The 22485-nt window shown below is 41.9% G+C and overlaps 1 protein-coding gene across 5 annotated transcripts in view; it reads left to right on the forward strand.

Moving 5' to 3' along the window:
- The first annotated feature begins 1898 nt into the window (after window positions 1-1898).
- The window catches only part of Gcfc2 (GC-rich sequence DNA-binding factor 2), a 37259-nt gene continuing 16672 nt past the window's right edge, over window positions 1899-22485 (forward strand). Inside the window, exons 1-10 of one of the 5 annotated variants that reach the window (XM_028871378.2) lie at window positions 1899-2197; window positions 4621-4761; window positions 6401-6625; window positions 7623-7720; window positions 11717-11832; window positions 15264-15450; window positions 18095-18218; window positions 19558-19639; window positions 20067-20179; window positions 22124-22323. In XM_028871378.2, the coding sequence (XP_028727211.1) occupies window positions 1954-2197; window positions 4621-4761; window positions 6401-6625; window positions 7623-7720; window positions 11717-11832; window positions 15264-15450; window positions 18095-18218; window positions 19558-19639; window positions 20067-20179; window positions 22124-22323 (1530 nt within the window). In that variant the 5' untranslated portion in view covers window positions 1899-1953. Of the gene's footprint in view, window positions 2198-4620; window positions 4762-6400; window positions 6626-7622; window positions 7721-11716; window positions 11833-15263; window positions 15451-18094; window positions 18219-19557; window positions 19640-20066; window positions 20180-22123; window positions 22342-22485 lie in introns of those variants that run through there. The other 4 variants (XM_028871379.2, XM_028871380.2, XM_028871381.2 and 1 more) reach the window with 4 other exon arrangements.

The raw sequence follows: 22485 nt of genomic DNA on the forward strand, positions 1-22485 counted from the left end.
TAGTTCAGCTGGTAAGGGTGCTCACTTGGGAGTCTGACGACCTGAGCCAAACTCCCAGCTCACACAAGATCTGGGAAAGAGCTGATTCCCAATAGTTGTCCTTTTAGGACATGCTTGCTTTTAGGCATAACGGATCGTATACACAAACACACACACTAAATAAATGTAGACAACAATAAAAATTGAAAACTAAATGGGGTAAAAAGAAGACTATGGCTACACATGTCATTTTTACATTGGTCACTTTTCTCAAGCCACTGTGACAAGACACTGGGAGGAAAGGACTCAAGTGAGGAGAGGTTTACTTTGACTCGGACTTTTGAGCTTCCTCCTTCATGGTGGGAAGGGCAAGGCCGGTGGCTTGGTGAGGGATGACAGGAACGTGTGTCAAGCATTAACTCCTCCTCCTGTCTCAGCCAATCAGCAAGCTGAGAGCTCTGGCCAGAGAGAGACGCATACATCACCCTCAAGGCCTGCCCTCAGGGAATCACTTTTGCTAACTAAACCATAGTCCCAAAGGTTCCGAAACTGTCCCAAACAGTGCCCCATCCTGTGGACCAGGTTTCAAAACCATGAGTCTGTGAAGAACATTTCTAACTCAGGTCCCAATAACTGTGTTTGGGAACTGTATACACCCAGCTTTATGAATGTAGTCATAGGAAAATCTATACCTTGCCACGTGGCTAATGGCTTACCGATATCTTCACATGCTGCTTGTCATGGCGGCAGCTGGCACTGTCTCCTTCTGCCTTCCTGTTCTTTCTTTTCTCCTCTCTGTTAGTCCCGCCTATACTTCCTGCCTAGCCACTGGCCAATCAGTGTTTTATTTTTTGACCAATCAGAGCAATTTGACATACAGACCATCCCACAGCACAGTGGAATTAACATAAGCTGGATTCCTGCTGAGGTATGCTGCTGGTGTGATGACCTCCAAAGGTGTCTTAGTATGGAATCTGATGCTTATGGAAGCAACTGCAAACTCTTATCACAGCTCTGAGAGATCTACTCGCCATCTGGGTTTACTCTCTAGCTTGCCTGGGACCCATCCAGATGTCAATGTGAAAACAGTGCTCACCCCAAAGGAAATATGGCTTTGGAGCCGAATGAGTGGCCATGGCCCATAAACAGATTTCTGCCTTCCCAAGTTCCATGGTCATTGTGGAAATTTTTATGAAGCTTTTATAGTAACAGAAAAATGAAATTTATTAACCAAAGTATTTTTAAAATACATTGGTAAAAGCATTAAGTGGACAGAGTGCGGTGGAGAAATTTTAGCCAGAGGCCTCAGATGCTAACTGGCGCATTCTTAGCCCTTTGATTGACAGAACTAGGCTGGGTGCCTGCAAGCATTCCATTCTTTCCATCTCACTAAAGTTCTAATCGGCCTTTGCAGACACAGCTTCTTTCCAGGAATTCTCGATCACACACACAATGTGAGCCGATCTTCCTTAATCAGCTGGAACACACGCTTGTTTCTGGAAATCTCCCTGGGTGTTCTTAAAAAAAAATGGCTCTGTCAGGCTTCTAAGCCGTTCATCTGATGGGTTGAAACAACGAAAACTCCACTAATCCCTTCCCCAGAATTCAGCTCTCAACTCCTCTAAGATCCTTTCCAACAACAAGCAGGAGTTTTGAGACAATCATTTGATATTGCTTATTCCTGCGCTTATCATTTATGCATAATTTCACTGTTTATCCTTCCACTTCAGTCTGTTCTGGGCGGGATGTGCAGGTCCTCTCTGGGACCTCAGCCATAAGAAGCTGTGAGAATGTCTGGGACAGTAGTTCCGTCCCACTCTGGACAAGGTTTGGGCTCAGCCAACTCTGCCGGTGAGAACGGACAAGCACAGCACCGGCCGGAACTCTCACCACCACGCATGCGCAACCCGAGGCGGGCGATTGCGCAGGCGCTGGAGACGGAGCCCGGGGACGCGCGCTAATTGTGTTCGTATTATGGCTCTGAGGCCTCAGAGGACTTTCAGGCGGCGCCAGGTCGAGTCCAGCGACAGCGACAGCGAAGGCGCGGAGGAGCGGCCTGCAGAGGAGCCGGCGGAGCCATGCGGGCCGTCTGCAGGCGGCAGAGCAGAGGGAGCGGCGGAACCGGCGCGCAGGGCCCGCGGCAGCCGGGGCCGAGGTCGGGTGTGGGCGAGTTCCCGGCGCAGCCCGGGAACTGCTTCCCGCCGGGACTGCGACGCAGGTGACCGAGGGGCGGGAACGGGTCTGATCCGCAGGTCCCCAGCTCCAGAGGCCTCTACGGTCTCTGAGCTCCCGGGGCTGGTGGAACGCTCCCGTAGATTTTGGTGGCATGTCGCAGTTTGCATACTCAGGTGACCCGCACCGACTAGAGAGCGTCGTATAGTCGTTTTTGATGTTCAGAGTGAACCCAAGCCCTCAAAGAGGAGGCGAACTAGTCCTGATGCTGTTAAAAGTAGCTGAAAGTTAGGTGTGCCTTTTGGGAATTTCTGAACAGTTTTCTAAGAACACCTGACAGTTTATTTAAAGAATCGGGGCCAGGGTTTTGGAACACAGTCATTTTTAAAATCAGTTATCTGCAGTAACAACAAAAAGTAGATAAAAATAATGTAAAGGGAGATTTTGAGGCAGAGATTGATGACACTATGGACTTTTCCATTCATGTGTTCAAGTACAAAGAGTCACTTAAAGGATAGAGAGGCGGCTCAGCAGTTAGGAGCACTGGCTGCTCTTCTAGAGGACCTGAGTTCGGTGTCCAGCACCTACATGGAGGCTCACAACCATCTGTAACCCTAAGGGGATTGGAAGCCCTCTTTGACCTTGTCAGGCACCACACACACACATGTATACATACATGCAGGCAGAACACTCATACTTCATCAGTCCTGAAATCCTGGCTTTTCTCCCAACTGTTTTTAGCCCCATTAAAGAATATTAGTGATTTCTCATATATGCTTACTTGTAAATGAAAAATGGTTATACTTAATGGTGTACCAGATGATGTGAAATATTTTGGGTTGTTTACACAGATCGAATTTATTTTCACGATGGGAACACGTACAATCCTCCAGCCATTTTTAAGTATCGCGTACAACAAACCACACTGGCACTTACTAGCATTTCTGTGTTGTACAATAGATACCCTAAACTTAATTCTTGTAAAATTTTGTAACTTTTGCAAACATATCCCCACATCAGCTCGTATTAACCATCATTCTACTCTAGCTGTCTGATTCCCTCCAAATTGTTTAGATCCCACATATTGATGAGCACTTGCCATATTTGTCTTTGTGTGCCTAGCTTATTTCACTTAAAATAATGTCTTTAAGGTTCAGGATCTTAGTGATTATTTTTTTCTTAGTTTTTGTTAGGTTTCTCTGTTCATCTAAATTTTGAATGGTCTTTTTATTTTATTTAAAGGACTTTTTAATTTATTTTACATGCGGACCACAGTTTTCCCTCCCTCCTCCTGCCCTTCTTGTTTTCTCCTCCCCTTTTCCATCTATCCCCTCCCCACTCACTCCTCCAAATCCATTCAGAAAGGGACAGGCCTCCCATGGGCTTGAACACAGCATGGCACATCAAATTGAGGCAGGACCAAGCTCCTCCCCCTGCATCAAGGCTGGGCAAGGTCATCCAGCATGGGGAACAGGCTCCCAAAAGCCAGCTAAACACCAGAGACAGGTCCTGTTCTCACTCCTAGGAGCCCTACAAAGAGACCAAGCTACACAACTGTCACCCACATGCAGAGGGCCTAGTTCAGTCCCATGGAGGCTCCCTAACTGTTGGTCCAGAGCCCATGATCTCCCACGAGCTCAGGTCACCTGTCTCTGGGTTCCCTCATCATGACACCCGTGGCTCGTATAATCCCTCCTCTCTTTAGCAAGACTCCCGGAGCTCAGCCCAGTGCTTAGCCGTGGCTCTCTGCATCTGTTTCTGTCAGTTACTGGATTGAATGATCTTTTGCATTTGTAACATAAAGTATGTCAGTCATCTGGTCCGCCGTGAGTAAGAATACTGAGTTCCAGAGCCACCATCTCCTCCCTTCTAGAGCAGTGGTTCTCAAACTTCTTTTGCCTTTGGACTTTCTTTGTGACTCTTAAAAATAGAGATCCCAAAGAGCTTTTGTTTCAGTGCGTTATTTTGATTTTGTTACCACTATCCTTAAGAAGATGTGTACAATGTTTATTGCTTTATCAACAAATGTGAATGAAGCTGGCTTTTTTCCTCTCCTGGTCTATGGTAGTAGTTAGCTGCCTGACCCAGGTGCTGGGAACCAAACTGGGACTTCTGCAAGGACAACATGTGTTCTTGACATCCACCTCTCAGCCTCTCCTTTAAAATGTTTATTTGTGGCCAGGTGTTGGTGGCGCACGCCTTTAATCCCAGCACTTGGGAGGCAGAGGAAAGTGGATCTCTGTGAGTTCGAGGCCAACCTGGTCTACAAAGCGAGTTCCAGGAAAGGCACAAAACTACATTGAGAAACCCTGTCTCAAAAAACAAACAAACAAAAAAAAACAATAAAATGTTTATTTGCTCCGGTCTTTCTTGAGCTCCATGTAGTATTGAATTAGGAGGACATCTTATGAATTGTATATGTTTATTTGGGCTATTGATTCAAATATTTTGACTTTCTTGCTTCTACAGGTGTCCTCTTAGAATCCAGAACAGTTGATCTCTCAACGGATGAAGAGGAAGAAACACATCCCTCACCGGAAAAGAAGGCTGATCAGAGTCCATCCTCCAGCAGCTCTAGTTCTCTGGAAGAAAAAGAAGTTTCACCCATAGGTTGGTAATTTTTATAATTGTACATACGTAGCCAACTTGACCCACATGAGACCCTATCTCAAAAGAGAAATAAGTAGCTGGGCTAGTGAGATGGCTTCTGGGGTTAAAGGTTCTTGGCACCAAGCCTAAGGGCCTAAGTTTGATCCCTGGGACCCATGGGTAGAAGGAGAGAACTGACTCCCACAAGTTTTCCTGAACCTTTACATGTGTGCCTTGGTGCTTGCTTTGCCTCTGTTCCCAATAAAATAAATAATGTAATTAAACTCTTTGACAAGAGAAACTAAGTAAATAAATACTATATTAAAAAAGCAAATAATTTGAGAACATGACTGAGACTTCTGAAATCTCTCACCTTTTCTCTTGTGTTTTAAACATTAGAGCCTTTGCGTTATGTTTTCTATTTCCCTGATACATGTCTTATATTTATTTCTCAAAAAGTTAAGATCAGCATTAAGGTGTAGCTGAATTGGCAGAGTGAATGCCTAGCACCTATGAAGCTCTGGATTTGGATCTTCAGCCTTCCAAGAACTAGTTATGGTGGTCCATGCCTGTAATCCCAGCACTTGGAAATGTGAAGAAGGCAGGAAGATCAGAAGTTCAAAGTCATTATTGCTTACATAGTGGCTGCCTGGACTGCATGGGACTTAACATCCCTATTGTTTTCAGATGTTCGAAGTGGTGGGAATTTCTCCTGCCATCTTACTTATAGTGGTATTTTCTTATGAAAACAGTTTTTATAAAGTATAAAGGTAAATTTCATGCATGAAGAAACTTCAGTTCCTAAATTATAAGAATTCATGTCAGTGAATATATGCTATACTATAGAAATAAAATTGCCTTAAAGTCATCATTGGGGCAGAAGAGATGGCTCAGCAGTTAAGAGCACTGGCTGCTCTTCAGGGGACCTGGGTTCAATTCCCAGCATCCACATAAGTAGCTCACAGCTGTCTGTAACTCCAGTTCTAGGGCATCTGATGCCCCCTTCTCACCTGCATGGGCACCAGGTATATACACTTGCACAGGCATGCATGCAGATAAGACATCCATATATATAAAATAAAAAATAAATCTCTAAAGCAAAACAAAACAAAAGTCGTATCCAATTAGGTTCCTTGGTCTCCTGAAAAGTATTTGTTTTCTTTGCATTTAACTTCTCTGGTTTCTTTCATGTGGATCTCACTTGATCTGACTTGGCTGTGTACTGTTCTGTTTCTCACTTCCACAAGATGAGGCAGTGTGCTGGTGTCGCCTCTAAGTCAGGCCACTGTGCCACTGATGCTAGCTTCTGCCCGTCTCACTAAGGTCTCACTGTGCTCAGCTCCTTCACGTTCCTGTCCTGACACAGAACTTCAGGGATGAGAGAGAGCAGCTCCCGATTAGTAAGAGAGTAAAAGGCACAGTGGAGGTGCCAGTGTATCTCCTGGTAGTGCTAGATTAGGTTCATTTCTCTAATGTGCATTCTATATCTTTTATGTTAATTGTCTTCCTTTACCGACTAGACTTTGAGCCACTTATTACAGTTGGTGAATCTGTCTAAACAGTAGGAAATTAAGGAACATGGTGCCTTTTTCTTGCCTTGAATGCAAGGAGCGTGCATTCTGTGGCTGCTTGGTTTTCACTGTCCTCTCATCTGTTGCAGTTCAGATCCCGGATGCAGCTTTTATTCAGGAAGCCCACAGAAAGCGTGAGCTGGCCAGGGCCCCAGGGGACTACATTTCCCTGGATGTACACCATCCCCCCACCACTTCTGACAGAAAGAGAAGCAATGAAGAGGACCCAGACAGTGATCCTGATGACTGTGAAAATAGAATACTATTTGCCCCAAAGCCTCAAACACTCAGACAAAGAATGGCTGAAGAAACATGTATGTATTCAATTTATTCACCGGCATAAAACGATCAAGACATTTTCTTTACAATAGTGAAATTTCTGTTTGCTCGTGACCATGTTTTCTGCCATTTCTCAAAAAAATTGCAGTTGGATGTGGGGATGCAGCTCCATTGGCAGTCTTGCCTCATGTGCACAAAGCTTGGGTTTGAGCCCCAGTAACACAGCTGTGATGGCTCCTTCCTGTGATCCTGGCACGTAGTCTCAACCTGTCTTACCCACCCCCAAAGAAAGCAGCACCAAGTTGAATCCATGGCACATATCTTATGTTTTAAAGAGTGTCGGTGTTGATTTTTATTATCAATTTTTGCCCATAATATCATGGCTTTTAAATGATATGATTCTATCATATATAACATTACCTCAGGATGTGTGTTGTGATGATGTTTACTAATGCTGGATCCCTTCCTTGATTTTCGAGAAGTACAAGAATTGTATAGTCTCTTGTTTTTGAAATGTTGGAAACTATCATTGCCACCTTTTAAGATTTTTTGTTGTTAGCATGAAAGATTACAGACATTTTAGGTCAGAGGACAGCTTTGGGAGTTGGTTCTCCCCTTCTGCCTGTGGGTTCTTCAGGGTTATCAAGCTTGGTGGCAAGTTTACTTACTGCACCATCTCGGTGGTCCAGATTAGACTTTTTAATGAGAAAACCACACCTTTCCTTCTCCCCAGCCCTTTCCGTATGGGAAAGTGGGTGGCTGGCTGGTGATTCACGTGCTGGGCCTGGAGCCCAGTGGCTGCATTTGAGTTCTCATTGCGAGACAGTGCTCCGACCAGTTATTTAGACTGAGTGTTGGTCTCATTTTTAAGATGAAGGTAATTAATACTGGTTCCCCAATCCTGGATTATTATGAAGAAGAAACAGTGTGTGAAGTGCTACTAAGCCTGCAGAAGGTAACCCCCCAAATCTGAGTACTGCTGTCAGAGTGGGAAAATATCGAGTATTAACGTGTTAACTTCTGGTTGTCTAGCAATCAGAAATGAAGAAGCGAGTGAGGAGAGTCAGGAGGATGAAAATCAAGACATTTGGGAACAACAGCAAATGAGGAAAGCAGTCAAGATCATAGAGGTAACTATTTCTGTGCTGTATGCTAGCATCCCGAGGATGCTGTAACAAGTTACCACAAACCCAGTGACTTTATTTTCACTTTTAAAAATTGTTGTGTGGGGGCGGTGGGGGGAGGACACAGGCCACCGCGCATGTGTGACGCTCAGAGGATGACTTTGTAGAGTTGGTTCAGTCTTTGCAATGACATGAATTCTGGAGATCAAACTCAGGTCTCCGTGTACAGCTTTTCTGCTAAGCCATCTTGCTGGCCTAAAATTTTCTCTCACAAGGTGGGTAGTGAGTTGTCGGGACTGGGCGTCCGCGTGAGAACAAGCCGCCCGTGCCTCTGCTTCCCCATGCCTTTTCTGCATCTTTGCTCTGTGTATCTTGGGGAGACAGCTGTGTTTACACTTAGGCTCACCCAGAAACTCCAGTGTATTCTCGTCTCTGGATCCTTCCTTAGATAGAACCATGAAGACTCTGCACCAAATGGGACAACTCATTCCTGTGCTCTGTGGGTAGATCCTGGGGAGGACTACCGTTCAACCCACTCTAAGATCTCCATGTTATTAAAACTCAAAAGTATAGGTAAACCTGTGTGATCACTGGAATTTCTAACTAGAGAACTTTTTAACACATTGTTTTTATAATTATGAAAGACTTTATTTTTCCCTCCTCCTCTTGGAAGTCAGTATATCAAAAATATTTTTAAAAACCACTTTGAGAAGAAACACGCCTGGTTGTTGCTCTACAGCTCAGGCTTCCCGATCCCTTGTGTTTGCCGCTTTTCCTTTCGTAGACTAACTGTTATCCTGGTACATACCAGAGGTTCCGAACACTCTTACCCAAAGAGTACTAATGGCACAGTGATTGTCATGGTTATCCTAACCAAAATTATTAACTTCATTTATTAAGTAGTCAAGTCCAAAGAGTTTAATGAGATTTATGCCCTGACTCCTAAAGAACCATCAGAAAGAGAGAATACAGATAAGTTGAAGAAATGTTGGGTAAGATGGTTCAGCAGGTAAAAGTGTTTACCACACAGTCTGGTGACTTAAGTTGGCTCCCCAGAACTCAAGGTGGAAGGAGAGAATCAGTTCCACAAAGTTGTCCTCTGACCACACATTTGATATGCGTGTGTGTGCTCATACATAGACATAGACACACAGTAATCTCATTTAAGTAACCACGCTGCTTACAACTGAGACAACTGAGACGTGTGTCTCTGTTGGTGCTGTGTGACTTCAACACAACATCAAGTCTAGTGTCTTTTTCTTTTTTTGAAGTCTAGTGTCTTCACTGATCTTCATATAGTATCTTTTCCCATAGCATCTGCCCAAAAGCTGCTCCACAAATGTGGCTTCATCAGAGGTTGCAGCTGTGGGGACTGGCGAGCCAGCTCAGTGGTTAAGAGCACTGGCTGCTCTTCTTGAGGACCTAGGTTCAATTCCAGCACCCACATGGCAGGTCACAGATGTCTGAAACTCTAGTCCTAGGGGATTTGATGCCCTTTACTGGCCTCTGTGGGCACTACATGCACTTGGTGTGTATATACACACACAGATAAAACACCCATTCACATAAAATAAAAGTTGCAACTAAATTACTTAGAGCTTGAAGTCCAGCAGCTACTGGGTGTAGCTGTGTTTTCCTGGGACATTCAGAAGTCCTTGCTTTTGAATGTAATGTGACACCTTTGTGTACATTGAGAACGAACTCAGATTTCCTTACTTGGCCTTTCTTCCCTGCTGGTAGCTTTTGTCAGCATGGCACAAATAGAGTCACCTGGGAAGAAGGAACCTCAGTTGAGGAACTGCCTCCATCAAAGAGGACTCTGGACAAGTCTGTGGGCATTTTCATGATCAGTGGTTGATGTGCGAGGGGATTCATCCCACTGTGGGCAGTGCCACCCTTGGGCAGGTGGTCCTGGCTTGTATAAGGAAGCAGGTCAAGTGAGCCACGGAGAACATGACAGGAAGCAGTGTTCTTCCAGGTCTCTGCTTCATTCTTGCTTACAGCTTCCTGCCTTGAGTTTCCTTGATGATGGACTGTTGTTTGGAAATGTAAGATGGAGTCAGCCCTTTCCTCCCCAAGTTGCTTCTGGTCACTGTTTTATCCCAGCAACTGAGAAGCAGACAAGGACACCCTGCTTCTGCCCAGTTATAACTCATTTTGATGTCTAACACTGATGATAGTTGACAAATGATAATTTTCTTGACCATCCTTCATTTGGTGAATATTTTAGGTAGCTTTATTTATTTTTCCTGTTTGCAAATAAGACTCTGACTGTTTGGTTATTTTCCTCTTCATTTTCTTCATGTGTACAATTTGGGGTGCTTCCTTGAAAAACTGCCACGATAGCCGCCCCTAACCAAGAGGTAAACCTTTCTTACGGTCTTTGCGGCTTGTATTGTATTACTTTCTAAAGGAAATATCTTGGTTTCTATCAACACGGTTAGGAAGTGTTTCACTGCAGTCTCGCCAGCTTTGGGTGCAGATTTAGTGGACAAAACTGGGATCTTTAGCTCATTTCATTTGCATTTTTACCCATTCAGTATGTGACTGACCGACGGCCCTGTAGGAGGTCTGTCACTGTGTTTGATACCTGTGGCTGTTGTAACAACTCACCGCTGATTTGGTAGTTTAACAAAAACCCCGAGTCAGAATATGGGCTGATCTGCACTTCTTCCAGAACCTCTAGAAGATAATTCACCCCTGCCCCTCGTAGGTGCTGTTGGCATTCTTTAGCCTGTGGCTGCATTTCTCTCCATCTTCACTAGCCTCTTTTATGAGGACCGTGTTACTGTAGGCCCTTTGTGCACAATCAGAAAAGTCTCCGCTCCCAGCATCCTTCTCAGTTGCATCCTTTGCCATATAAGGTAACACTGACATAAATGGGAAAGGAGTTGTCTGGTTTCCGATAGCATACAGTAGTAGCCAGTTACAGGAGGGTGCAGTCTGCTTGAGGCAGCTGAGGAAAATAATTGCACTGAGCTCATAGAGGGATGTGCCACAAGTCTCAGTGGAGTCCCAGGGTGACACAGAGGAACATGTTCAGTGGTCACTTTTGTAAGAGAGTGGGCAGATGGGGAGAGGGGTGGAAAAGTCCTCACAGAACTGGTCCTCAGTGAAAGACTACTTTCTTATTGAGAGATATGCATGACATAAGGAGTTTTAACAGAAGGAGCGTCAGGACTGTTTGGGATCTGCAGGTACGACTGGAAGTAGAAGAGGCTTGCTAACCACCAAGGTGAGCTGTGATGCTTATGTAAAATAGAAACAGTGGCTTAATTTCTGCTTCCTGTCGTCATGGTCCTTGTCTGAAATAGTGGGCTTTGAGAACATGCTCTACACAGCAGGTGTGGTAGTGGGGAGCTGGAGTTGCCAGAGAGACTAATGGGAAGGGCCATAAGATAAGATGCTCTTTCAGGAATGCATTCTCTGCAGGTTCCAAATTTCAAACAACCATGGCTTTACTTACTCATGTTTCTTCAAGAACTCCATGAATTCCCAAGAATGCTTCAAAATATCAGCTAAACTAGCTTTGAAACTTCATGAACTAACTTTCGTGGAAATCCAACCTTTAAAATTTGGTTTGTACATATGAATTTAAAAGACTTAGGGCTAGAACTGTAGCTCAGTGGTAGTGCGCTTACCTAGCATATATCAGATCCTAGGTTCCATCCTCAGTACTGCCAAGGGCTTGGTTGGTTTTGTTTGTTTGATTTTGGTTTGGGGTTTTGTTTCTTTGAGACAGGGTCACCCTATGTAGCCCTGGCTGGCTGCCCTGGGACTCGATGTGTAGACAAGGCTGGCCTCTTCGGGGTGCTGGGATATAAGACATTGACCATAGCACCTGGCTGGAAAAAAAGGCAGTAATATATATTCTAAAACTGATGAAAGATTTAAAGAAATTTTTTTGTGACCATGATATTGCAAAGGCATCGGAACCTTATGTAGTCTCCTTTGTGTGGTAAATGAAGTGTTTTTTAAACAGTAATTGTTCACATTTTTTAGGGACAAAACATAGACCTTTCCCGCAGCAGTGAATCTCAAACATTGAAGAAGTTTGATACTTCCATTTCATTTCCACCAGTAAATTTGGAAATTATAAAGAAACAGTTAAATAATAGGTGAGTAATGTTTATTTGATAATTTACATTTGTCGTCAGTGATTAGTAGTAAAAAAAAGCAGTATGTTTTAATTAGTAAACATTAATATTAAGCAGGTTTATAAGAAAAAATGAATCTCGTTTTACCATGTAAACAGCAGATTTTCTTTGTCTTGTCAATCTTGATGACAGATAATCCTTACATGGTTAAAAACAGTAATTATTATTTTTAACTTAGTAAGACTATAAGTATTTTTCTACACTGTTGGATTTTGTCATCTTGTTTTGTGTTGTCTTTAGAGAAGTGGTCTTGGTTTGTAGCCTAGCTGGCCTTGAACTCCTGTCCTCTGAGTTCCTAAGTTACGGGAAGTTCCATGTGCTTCCACAGTGCACCATCATGCTTACCTTCTGCAGTATATATTTCATGTTTGTTCTGTGGTTTGTGTATTTCTCTGTTCTAAGTCTCGTCCATGTGTTGCTGTAGTGGTGGACATGCCTCTTTGTTTGGTACATTTTGTTTTCGTCTGCAGCCCAGGGCCTCAGATGTAACTGTGCAGCCGTGGCTGCCTTTGAATCATGATCCTCCCACTTTGACCTCCCTAGTCCTGGGATTACAGGTGTGTGCGGCTGCATCTGGCTTTGTGTGTCTGTACTTATGGTTTTTCTTAAAATACATTAACAAGGAAAATTTACCATGGCTTAGAGCTTATTTTTATGACTCTTGGTCATAAAAGCACGGTTCTTTTTTATACTGTGGGCATTGATCAGTACCCTGAGTAGATAGTGCAAACCTTAAGACTGTGCTTTTGCTAAAGTCACGGCATGTCCTGTCAGTGGCTATTTGTTCTAAATATTTTATTATAGAATGTACTCAGAATCTAGTGTCCGCCAGTTCCTGTGTTTATGAGAGAATAGATGTGATGGTCACGGTTTGATCAGCCTATGTGACAGTTTGATACAAGGGGTACATTTGATTCTGCTGCCTTTTAAAGAATGTCTTCATTTTTTTTTCCAAAATGTGTATGTACACACACTCATGGCACATGGGTGGAGTCAGAGTATAACTTTGAGGAGTCAGTTCTCTCCTTCCATCTTTACGTAGGGTCTGGAGATTGAACTCAGGGCACCAGGCTTGTGCATTACCCTGAGCCATCTCACTAGCTCAAGATGTTTTGTTTTGTTTTTTTTGTTTTTAACCTGAGAATAGGTTCAAATTTTCCTTACTTAAAGTCAGCTTTAAAGTAACTCAATTCCTTGATCAGATTGCAGAATATGTCAGCTGTAGTTGTTTGTTTAAAAATACTTTTGTTGAAAAGACACTTTGTAATATTATCAAGTAAATATTTGAAATCTTCAGACATACCAGCATTTAGTGTCTGTATTCTGTGGGATTGGCAAACTCCAGCCCACCCTGTGTTGGTAAATGAAGTTTAATTGGAACACAGCTCTGCTTGAATGGTTAGTACTGCCTGTCGGTACTTTAGTGATACAGCACAGAGCTGAGTGGTTGCAAGAGCAATTATGTAGCTCTAAAAGCTGAGATATTTACTGTCTGACCGGCTACAGAATAAAGCTTGCCAGCTCTTAAGTGAGTGTTCAGTAATAGTGATGCTGAGTGAAATCACTTCAACAGATTCAAGATGATTTCTGAAGTACATTCATTATCGTTTACTCGTGTTTTAATTAGCTTTCCTTAGTTAGAATAAAACAGAATTAAAGCTACTACATCTAGAATTGTATATAAACCAGAACCCATCTGGTGCTTCTTGATTGTATCTAAGAGAATTACCTTTAGAGAGTGATAGAATGAAAGACAGTGAGTCACTGATGTAGATTAATGTTTTAGATACTCTAAGTAAATGCTATTTTTAACTTTATTGTATTCTGTTTTTCAACTAGGTTCTTTATTTCAAAAGGAAAATGTTTTAATGTTTTTTTAAATAAACGAGTACAAAATGATACACACAAAAGGAAAGTTGGCTTCCCCAAGGAAATTTGCCACCAGTTTCTTTTATTTTTTCTAGGAATTGCCTAATGTGTGTATCTTATAGAAGTACATAGTATTTTTATATCACCCCACTTTCTCTTTTTTACAAAAAAAGAAGCAGCCAATATGTACCGTTGTATAGCTTTTTAACATAATATATGCTTAGATAATCAATCACTAATAATGTTCTACTTAAATAATCATTAATGATATTTGCTATATGTTATTTTTTAAGTCTCGTGTGTGCGTGCGTGCGTGTTTGTGTATGTTTGTGTGTGGGGGGGGGAGGCTGGGAACTTGCCAAGTAGGTTAGCCCAGCTTGTCAGAGCTGGAGGGTTGCTGGGATTACAACTGCACACCATGCCGACATTTTGTGTGGGTTCTGGAGCTCTCACAGGTCCTGGTGCTTGCAGGGCAGGCCTGCACTGACTAAACTGTCTCCCCAGCTCAGCTTTCACTTTTATTTACATAAAGTCAGGGAAGTGCTTTTAGACATGTAGTGTCTCCTCACTAAATTTAGAAACAAGACAGGGCTTAGGCTAAAGAATTTCTTTTAAAGATCAGGTTAGCAGGATTGGTTGAATTAATTTTTTTTAGTCTGACTAAAGTCCATGTACTTTGAATTTATTTCATTTTTTATTAATTTGCTAATTCTAAGGCATCCACTGAGTTCAGATGCTAATACCGTATATATTCCAGATGCTGTGAGAGAAATGGGTTTCATATGTTTCTGTTTGTCTGTGATAGGTAACTTAGTTTAAAAGATAAACAGTCATTGAATTGATGTGTGTCATACTCTCAAGGGCTGGACCAAGTAGGCCTTAGCAGAGCACCATAGGATCAAATGGAATGGACCCTATGGAACAACAAATTCTAATTGAAAAACAGTCAATCACAAATAAAAAAATCAAATAAATTATACCAAACCATAACATGTTTAAATGGTGCTAATGCCAGCTCCTTCAGTCTTCCAAGCAAGACTATAGATTAATGTAAAAGTGAACACATGGACTCCTTTGTTTCATTAAAACCTTTGATTATTCTTGGAACTCAGTTTGTAAGTTCTGATCAATTTTAGCCTAAAACTGGAGTCATTGTGCCTTAAAACTGTGCTATAAAAGGATGTGGTGGCACATACCTGTAATGCAGGGACAGAGGATCAGGAGTTCAAGGTCATCCTTTTGGTACATAGTGAATTTAAGGCAAGCTTGGGCTTAAAAGACCCAGTTTCAAGAAATAATTAAATCAAGAAATAAATGCTATGGTCAGCTTGTGTTTCTGAGTCCCTGTAGGTGTCCTTTTTTGCCTTTCCCTTTGAGAACGGTGTTTGTGATCCCTAACTTCACACACCTCGTAAATCTAGGTTTATATGGTAACCACTTTCCCTAGTTGTGTTTAAAAACATCTTCATTGGAATACTGCTTAAAAGGAAAGGTATGAAAAATGAAACTTTTATTTTATTTAGATTAACATTACTACAGGATACTCATCGCTCACACCAGAGAGAATATGAAAAATATCTAGAAGACATCAAAAGTTCAAAGACTGCAATCCAGAACCTAGAGAGTGCATCAGATCAAACTCTAAACTACAAATTCTACAAAGGCATGAAAATTTATGTGGAAAATATAATTGATTGTCTAAATGAAAAGGTATATTTAAATATGCATGTGTCGAGAACCCTCCCTTATTGGTCAGTTACCAAAGAAAAGACAGGCTGGGGAGATGGCTCCATGGGTAAAGTGTTAGGCAAGCGTGAAGGACCCTAAGAACCCATGTAAAAGAGGCATGGTAATGTGGGATTTCAACAGGTAATCTTACTGTCTAACCCAGGGTGCCTCAGCCTCCTGAGCTCTGGGATTACAGTTATATGCTACCACACAGATTTTTTTTTTTTTTTTTTTTGGTTTTTCGAGACAGGGTTTCTCTGTGTAGCTTTGCGCCTTTCCTGGAACTCACTTGGTAGCCCAGGCTGGCCTCGAACTCACAGTGATCCACCTGCCTCTGCCTCCCGAGTGCTGGGATTAAAGGCATGCGCCACCACCGCCCAGCAGATTTTTAATATGATATTGCACATTCCCTTTAATGTTAGACGTGGGCTGTTAGTTGGTTTGGGTGTTTTGAGTTTTTTCATTTGGTTTTGGTTGCTGTTGTAAGTTACATAAAATTTTATACATATATTTTTTTCTCATATATTACATCCTGACTGCAGTTTCCCTTCCCTCCTCCCAGTCCCTTCATCCACTTCTCTCTCCTCCAGATCCACTCCTCTGTTTCCCTTCAGAAAGGGCAGGCCTCCTAGGGATATCAACCATACATGGGATATCATGTTACAATAAGACTAGACACATCCCTTCATATTAAGGCTGGATCATACATACTTATATTTTATGTTAAAATTTTGTCTAAGACATATTACTGGAAAATAAAATTAATTACTAAGTATAAGTAATTTTCAGGTTATACAACATTGCCAAAGTGTAGGGAGAATTTTCTGTCCCACCAGCCTACTCCCAAATAACCACACAGAGACTTATTAACTATAAATGCTCAGTCAATAGCTTGTTACTAACTGGCTCTTACAACTTAATTAACCCATATTTCTTATCTATCTTCTACCATGTTGCTCAGTACATTTTTTCAACACTGCATGTTATCTTGCATCTCCCTGTGTCTCCTGGCAACTCTGCCCTTCTTGGTCCCTCTCTGTCTGCAAGTCCCACCTAACCTCTTCCTGCCTAGCTATTGGCCGTTTAGCTCTTTATTAAACCAGTGAGAGCAACACATCTTCACAGTGGACTAAAAGATTGTTCCACAGCACCAAAGTACTCTCCAGAATGAATGGTGGTTTATTACTTTGCTAGATTAGTAAAAAATGGATTTTGTAAAATGTCTGTTTTGATTGGGGATTTGGGGGGGGAACCTTCATTTTATTAGCTAGATGTAGTTTTGCTTGTGAACAAGGTCCTAGTGTGAAGCTTAGGCTGACTTGGAGCTTCTTGTGTAGCTGAGCTTGGCCTCACTCTTGTGATCATTCTGCCTCAGCCTCCTGAGTTCTGGGATTTCAGGTGTGTGAACCACCATGCCCTTTGTAGATCTTTTTTTCTGTGAATTCTCTGAGTCCTTTGCTCTGTTCACATCTTGATTCTTAGTGGGGATTTTTATTCTCTTAGTTTTTAGTGAATTTAAACAAATCTTTATGGATACATTTCTTTATTTAATGCATATGGGTGTTTTTGCCTGCATGTATGTCTGTGCAGCACATCCTCGGTGTCTGAAGTCCAGAAAAGAGCATTAGATCTCCTGGAACTGTACTTTCAGGTGGTTGTGAGTTGCCATGTGGTTGCTGGGAACTAAACTGGGGACCTCTGGATGAGCAGCTAGTGTTCTTAACCACTGAGCCATCTCTCTAGCCCGACATAATTTTTAATGCTTATCCAATTTGATCTAAAATTTACAGGGTTTTTTTTTTTTTGATGTATGTTTTAAAATTTTTATAAGATTTTTAAATCTTTTACTTTACACATTGTGTTTTGTGCATACTCAATCCTGACATTGGGATCCTCTATTACCTTTTTACAAGGAACGTTATTTAAACCACAGAACTTCAAAAGAAAAAAGACAGTCAAAAAATAAAGTTCTACTTTCCATATCTATTCTGTCCGTGAAATATTGTGTCCTCTACATGTTAATTGTCAGTTGGTGCTTATTTTCTGTGGTGTTTTTAGTCTAATTTTTTTCTTCATTCATCTTTGAATTACACTGTTAAAATCCTACCAAACTACATGGGGTTGCTGTAGCTGTTCCCCGGAAGCAGCTGTGGGACACTAGATTGAATCAACTGCTCTCTAAGAAGTAGAATTCCAGTTACATCTAGTCACATATTTCTGTAGCAAAGCCCATTACCTGTCCCTAGTGACTCTCTTCCATTTTGTGAAGTTTATTCTCGAGCCAGGGCTCAGACCCAGGGCCTTTCCCATGCTAGGCAGACACTCTACCACTCAGCTGCATCCCAGCCCCCACTCAGTTTTTCAGACTTTACCAGCTTCTAGTATCTCCTTGGTACCTGTCCTCTCATTTCCTCCTCTCTGTCCAAGAAGGATCCATCCTTTTACCTGTCTCTCATGCACACACTCCTGACTCTGTATCATCTGTTTTCATAATCTGTGATACTTGCACTAATATTGGAATTATTTGTTCAAGAATTTAATGTATGCGTGTGATTACAAATAATGCCTTTTACTCTTTTTATAATTCATTATTGATAAACTGCAGAATGTTACTTATGTGTTTCAGATTATCATCATTGAGGAACTAGAATCATCCATGCACACATTGCTTTTAAAACGATCAGAAGCACTTTTGAAACGCAGGCAAGATGAGTTAAAATGTGAATCATCCTACATGCAACAATTATCACGTTAGTGGTTTTTATGTTCCATTATCATTCGCTAAGCTAGATTACCATCTGGAGAATAAAAATATTTCTAGTTCTGTATTTTTTTTTAAAAAGAAAGAAAGCTATCCTAGTTATGAATATATTGCTGTGATGAAACATTGTGACCAAAAGCAAGTCAGGGAAGAAAGGGTTTGTTTTCCTCACAGTTCCATATAACAGTTCATCATCAAAAGCAGGTAGGTCAGGAACCCTGGCTTGTTTTAGAACCCAGGACCACCAACCCAAGGGTGACACCATCCCCATCAATCTCTAATTAAGAAAATGCCCTACAGGTTTGCCTATAGCCAGATCTTACGAAGACATTTTCTCAGTTGAGGCTCCCTCCTCTCTGGTGACTTCAACTTGTGTCAAGTTGACATAAAACTAGCCAGTACAAAAGCTTTTTCTGTATTTTCACACTGACCCTTCACCCAAACCTAACATTTCAAGGAAGAGTTTCAGTATACCTTGTTTAAGGTTAAAAAATAAACATTAGAATTTCCAGTCACATAAACATTTGAGACAGAATTTGTTTTTAAGTATTTATTTTTCTAAGTATGTGTGTGTGAGCATATCTAAGTGCATTACACATGTGCAGGACTGTTCAGAGATCAGAAGGGTGTAAGATCCCCTGGGACTGGCCTTTCAGTATGAGCCGCCATGTGGGTGCTTAGAAGTGAACCCTGGTCATCTAGAAAAACACTCAGTGCTCCTAACTGCTGAACCGTCTCCCCAGCGCCCTTGACACAGAGTGGTTGGAAAGGACTTTCCAGCCATCCAGCTCTGAAGTTGAAGGCCTGAGCAGACTGATGGGTCTCGGCAGAGTTGGTAAGGAATGCCCATTCCACGTCCTCACACCACACTGCAGCTGCAGTAGCTTGAGCTGCTTTGGCTCATGAGGTCCCATGTAGGTGACAAGGAAGAGTCAAGTGACTGCCAGGCTCCTGTATTTGGTCAGTCGTAAACAGTAGAACATGCTGAAATGAAGCAGGCCATACATAGTGTAAGTAAGATGTTGGCAGTGTAACTATCTCTAGTGTATCACTATGGAGGAAACGGTGTACATTGCTAGAAAAGAAAAATAAAAGAGTGAGAGAAAAGAAAATGCACACACCAGCAAGGTACGGATATTTAGGCCAACAGGTGGCTCTTAACGCTGATAGGTAATGGACATTGAAGTTCCACTGCATGACAAAATGAACATTTTGAGCATATTACATGTTCTTGTATACATGCACACATATACTCCATGATATTACCTATAGCTTCAGTGATTCACTGTTTTGAGACTGTAGTACAAATCTGTTTTGTGAATTAACAGGCAACGCTGACTCATCGTCGAATGGAAGCTTGGCTCTAGACGAAAAGGATCAACAGATTTTAGACGGGATTAAAGCTCGAAGGTATCTGTACAAAGTGAAGACTTACACTGAGCAAGCACTTTTCACTCTTTCAATAGAATGAGCTTTGTGAGACAGTCCCCCCAGCCCGACATGCTATTTTCAAGAACGATGTAAAACCAAAGCTGATTTCAGTTGGCCTCACTGTTTTCGAGGCATACTGGGGACTCTGGGTAGAACTGGTGAGGAGGCCTTCGCTAGGTGGGTTGCTTTGAACTAGAAACCACTTCTAACTAGTTGCACTCCCTTTAAGAAGCCTTGGCTCAGACAATGATCTAAGCCTAACATAGGAACCAAAGAAACTAGGAAACAAAGTGTCTTAAATAGTTACATAAAATGACGTCAGTATGGTGTTATGAGAACAATAAAATTGTTTTTTGAGTATTTTCCACAAGAACTCTTGCTTTTGGTTTATTTTATGGCAATGCAGGACACAGAGAAGACAAGCAAGAGTGCTCTCCGGCAACTGTGACCATCAGGAGGGGACTTCTAGTGACGATGAGCTGTCTTCTGCAGAGATGACCAACTTCCAAAAATGCCAAGGTCAATTGCCAGGGTCTAACCTATTTTGAAGTGTTGAAATAGTGAGGAAGGCTTTGTTGTAGCTGCCTTTAAATCTATATTACTAAGACAGGAGAATTGAAGAAAAATGAAAACGTTGTCTGCATCAGACTTGCTCCCGCCGGAGAAGGACGATGTGAGTGCTCTGGCACCCGGGCTCTCTGCAGCCTCCTGGGTCACAAGCGAGCACTTTGGCCGAATTGCTTTCCTCCTAGGTTACCATTCGTAATTTAAAACAACCGAATTTAGTCAAGCCACCTTTAAAACAAATCACTTTATTGTAATGAGCTCAGATTAAAAGCATCATGAAGCTACATTGAATTAAACCAAGTTCCCAACTGCATGGCAGTGAATTCCACAGTTAGCCTGGAGCCTCCTGGGGGTTCTGCACCTGCATTATCAGTTACATTGTGTTCTCCCAGTTTTGTGAGACAGTTCATTCAAAGGTGTACATGTGCTCCTGTTAGGCAGACTAAGAAGGACCCATGTGCCTGTCCTAGAGCAGTGGGGAGGATTCTCCTAGTACTGTTGAAAGATGTTGGATCTTGAGTTGAGGACAGGCTACTGATACTTGGGCATATCATCCTTCCAGCAACACTTTTATTTACCTATCCACCATGTATGTATGTACACAGAGAGAGAGAGAGAGAGAGAAATCTGTGACAGAACTGTAACTAGAAAAGCAAGTAGCTTTAGAGCCTCTTTCATGACGGTATGCCCTTCCCATATTTCTGTCCCCTAATAATTACCCTTTCTTAGTCTCCTTTCTACTTGCTACACTGTACCTACACTTACAGACTTGTATGCAGTGTAGGCTAGGATCTGCAGAGGAGGAAGAACATGAAGTGGTTTTCTTTCTGATATTAGATAACCTCTCAATATTATACATTCTAAGTCGATCCATTTCCTGCAGATTTTATGATTTCATTTTTCTTTAGCATTGAATAGTATTCTATGTTATATATGTACCAGATTCTCAGTATCAGTTCATGTGTTGGCAGATATCTTGGTTGGTTCCATTTCCTTTCTCTTAGAGCATCAGAAAACAAGGATATGCAGATAGCTCTATAATAGGCTATGGGGTTCTTTGGGTATGTGCCCAGGAGTAAAATAGCTGGGTCATTGACTCTTAATTTTCTGAGGAACCTCCAGACTGATTGCCATCATGGCTGTGTTAACTTTTACTCTCACTGGCTGTGAATAAGGTTCCTCTTTAACCACATCTTTCTCCAGCATTTGCCTCTGGGTTTCTTGATGGCCTTTCTGACTAGAGTGAGACAGGATCTCAAAGTAGTTTTAATTTGTGCTTCCCTGATGACCTGGGATGTTGAGCAGCTTCAAAATTGTTATTGGCCTTTTGTGTTTCTTTTGAAAGTGTTCAGTTATTAGCTCATTTGTTGACTGGCAGTTTTATTTCCTTCATTTTTAATCTCTGTGGTTCCTTGTGAATTCTGGGTTCTAACTCTGTGCCTGAGAACAGTTGGTTAAGCTTTTCTCCCATTCTGTGGCCTGTCTATGTCTTGCCAAGAGGTGACCCAAGAAGATTCATAGTACAGCTCAAAGATTCTGGGCTTTGCTGCTCACTAGACTCAGTGGAAAGGGGCTTTTTCCTTGCCTGCCTCAGTTCAGTATCCTTTGCTTGCTGGTTTTGTTTAAATCAGGGGTTCATCTGCCTTAAAGGGAGGATGCTCTGGCAATGAGATGAGATAATTACATATGATATTTTGGCATATACATGGGGACTAATACATTGTAGGCTTTATTAGTGTCAATATTATCACTTTTGTTACTGGAGTGACTTTTTAAATACAATGAATATATGAATTATGAAAGTTTCCAACCGGTTTGGTTAGGTAGTAACTTATAACTGTTGGTAAGGAAGTAGACTTAAAATACATAACATAAAGAGATTTACTTTGTTTGCAGGTGGCATTTTACAAGATTGTAAGAAAGTTTTTGAAGATGTGCATGATGATTTTTGTAACGTCCAGAATATTTTATTGAAATTTCAGCAGTGGCGAGAAAAGTTTCCTGATTCCTACTACGAAGCCTTTATTGGTCTCTGCTTACCAAAGCTTTTAAGTCCCCTGATACGAGTTCAGTTGCTTGAGTGGAATCCTCTTAAGGTATCAGTGCTTTAACATGTGAGTGTCCTTGTCATGTCAGCTACTTGTGTGCCCTGGCTGTCAGGTTAACTATAAAATGTCACAACTTAAGCCTGGCAGGATTGCTGAGCAGGTAAAGGTGCTTGCTGCCAAGGCTTATGACCTGAGTCGGACTCTGGAACC

The sequence above is a fragment of the Peromyscus leucopus genome, chromosome 3 (genome assembly GCF_004664715.2).
Source record: "Peromyscus leucopus breed LL Stock chromosome 3, UCI_PerLeu_2.1, whole genome shotgun sequence".
NCBI lineage: Eukaryota > Metazoa > Chordata > Mammalia > Rodentia > Cricetidae > Peromyscus > Peromyscus leucopus.